The 2117-nt window shown below is 38.3% G+C and overlaps 1 protein-coding gene across 1 annotated transcript; it reads left to right on the top strand.

Moving 5' to 3' along the window:
* The first annotated feature begins 1007 nt into the window (after nt 1-1007).
* Nucleotides 1008-1730, top strand: LOC133327016 (synaptosomal-associated protein 25). The gene has a single exon (XM_061535611.1). It carries the CDS (start codon nt 1017-1019, stop codon nt 1650-1652), a length of 636 nt encoding a protein of 211 aa, XP_061391595.1. The 5' UTR covers nt 1008-1016; the 3' UTR covers nt 1653-1730.
* Nucleotides 1731-2117: the final 387 nt, after the last annotated feature.

Genomic DNA, 2117 nt, shown 5'->3' with positions numbered 1-2117 from the left:
AAAAACAGATTTCCAAAATGCAAAATTATTTTTTTCCATGTTCCTGAATGAATTTTTGGGTTTATGAATGGCTTTCTCGTTTTAACTCTATCATGAAGTCTAAGCTTACGCAAAATTCTTTGAGTTGTCTCTGGATTACATTTCTTTTCCACATATGCAATTTTTAAGCTTGTTCCCAAACATTTTGATAGGTTTCTTTATGGCAACATCGTGTATAACATTTTCCCAGTGTATTTGTTCATCTCACACATCAGCTGTTACGATAACAACAAATTGATTCTAGTAATCGATAGAAATCGATCAAAAAACGAACTACATCACCCTATTCCAATAAGAAAAAGCGAATAGAAAGAAACCAAAATCAGTAGTACAGAAAGAAAATTTGGAAAAGTCAACTTGTGGGTGTGCGTGCGTGAAAAACTTTTTTCCACCAACGGTTGATACGGTATCTGCTGGAATTTTTATTAGTTAGAAAATTTGCCAATAAAGCACATCCTTTGGATATACATACACACAAAAAAATAATAAAACAAAGGCAAAAAAACGAAAATATTTCGAAGACGAAATTAGAAAAAAAATCTGTGGTGAAAGTAATTGTTTTTGTTTTAAGAAAAGTGACTAATACGCTAGAGATTTAGGAAAGGAAAAAAAACATCATCATCAACGACGGCACAAAATTCATTGAGAAAAAAAGAAACACAAACATACACACAAGAAAAGGAAGCCAAGAAGTGGTTGCACAAAACAAAAATCATCAAATCTGTGAGGGAGTGAGAAACTACAAAAACAACAACTAGAAAAAAAGTTGATGTGTGAAAAAAGCAGATAATAGCAATCTAAAAAGTTATTAAATCACAGACATATCAGAAAAAAGGCACAAATTGATAATAACAAAACGAATCGAATAGACCAGACCTTGAAGTCGTTAACTGGAAGTGCAGATTTTCGAGGTGCTACAAAAGTATTTCTAGAATAAATTCCAAATTTTCTTTTTTACGGAAGTAAAGTCAAATTAAATGGCAGCCATGGATAACGAACCCCGCACCGAATTGCAAGATTTGCAAATGAAGGCTACCCAGGTGGCCGATGAATCGGTGGAAAGTACCCGCCGTATGTTGGCCTACATGGAAGAGAGCAAGGAGGCTGGTATACGCACCCTGGTCGCATTGGATGATCAGGGCGAACAATTGGATCGCATCGAAGAGGGTATGGATCGCATTAATGCCGACATGAAAGAAGCCGAAAAGAATTTAAGCGGCATGGAGAAATGCTGTGGCATTTGTGTCCTACCCTGGAAAAAGGTCTCCATCAAGGATGATGCTGATAATGCGTGGAAAAAGAACGATGATGGTAAAATTGTCAATAACCAGCCACAGCGTGTCATCGACGAAAGGGAGCGGGGTGGTATGGGCCAGCCACCACAGACCGGTTACATTGCTCGGATTACAAATGATGCCCGCGAAGATGAAATGGACGAAAATCTCGGACAAGTTAATGCCATGTTGGGTAATTTACGTAATATGGCACTGGATATGGGCTCCGAGCTGGAGAATCAGAATATACAAATCGACCGTATCAATGCAAAGGGTGATGCGAATAATGCGCGCATGTCGGGTGTCAATCAGAGGGCTAACAATTTGCTCAAGAGTTAAATTTAAGTATTACATAGAAGAAGAAGCAAAAAACAGCACAACAACAACACAATTATTACAACACTAACAACATAGCAGCAATAGAATAGAAAACAAAAACAAGTAGAAGATGACAAGAACAACAACACCACCACCCCAACAACACACCAAATAAACTGCAAAGAAATTTACAAACAACCACCACCACCTCCCCATCAAAACAACCCCCTAAACTTGGAACACTGGGTATGTACACCCATGGCCCCCCACACCCACCAACCATCACCTCACCACCACTCCAGAAATCCAGAACTAGAGCAACGATGTTAGCAAAAACCTTCAAAAGACAAAATTGTGTAAGGTATGTATTATTCATTGATACACGTTCTTAAACATTGTATGCCGTTTAATTTCCTGATTTACCTTAATAGCATTTTGCTTAGGTATCCCGCGCAACCACCACCATCACCACCTGATTCTCTGTCT

Source organism: Musca vetustissima, unplaced genomic scaffold (assembly GCF_032173495.1).
Source record: "Musca vetustissima isolate MV318-11 ecotype Yass unplaced genomic scaffold, APGP_CSIRO_Mvet_v1 utg13279, whole genome shotgun sequence".
Classification (NCBI taxonomy): domain Eukaryota; kingdom Metazoa; phylum Arthropoda; class Insecta; order Diptera; family Muscidae; genus Musca; species Musca vetustissima.
Note: the sequence above shows the minus strand (reverse complement) of the source record. Positions and strands in the feature narration are given on the sequence as shown.

What these genes read in the sequence shown, in the direction of transcription:
- LOC133327016 (XM_061535611.1), top strand. Translation starts at nt 1,017, where the DNA reads ATGGCAGCCATGGATAACGAACCCCGCACCGAATTGCAAGATTTGCAA.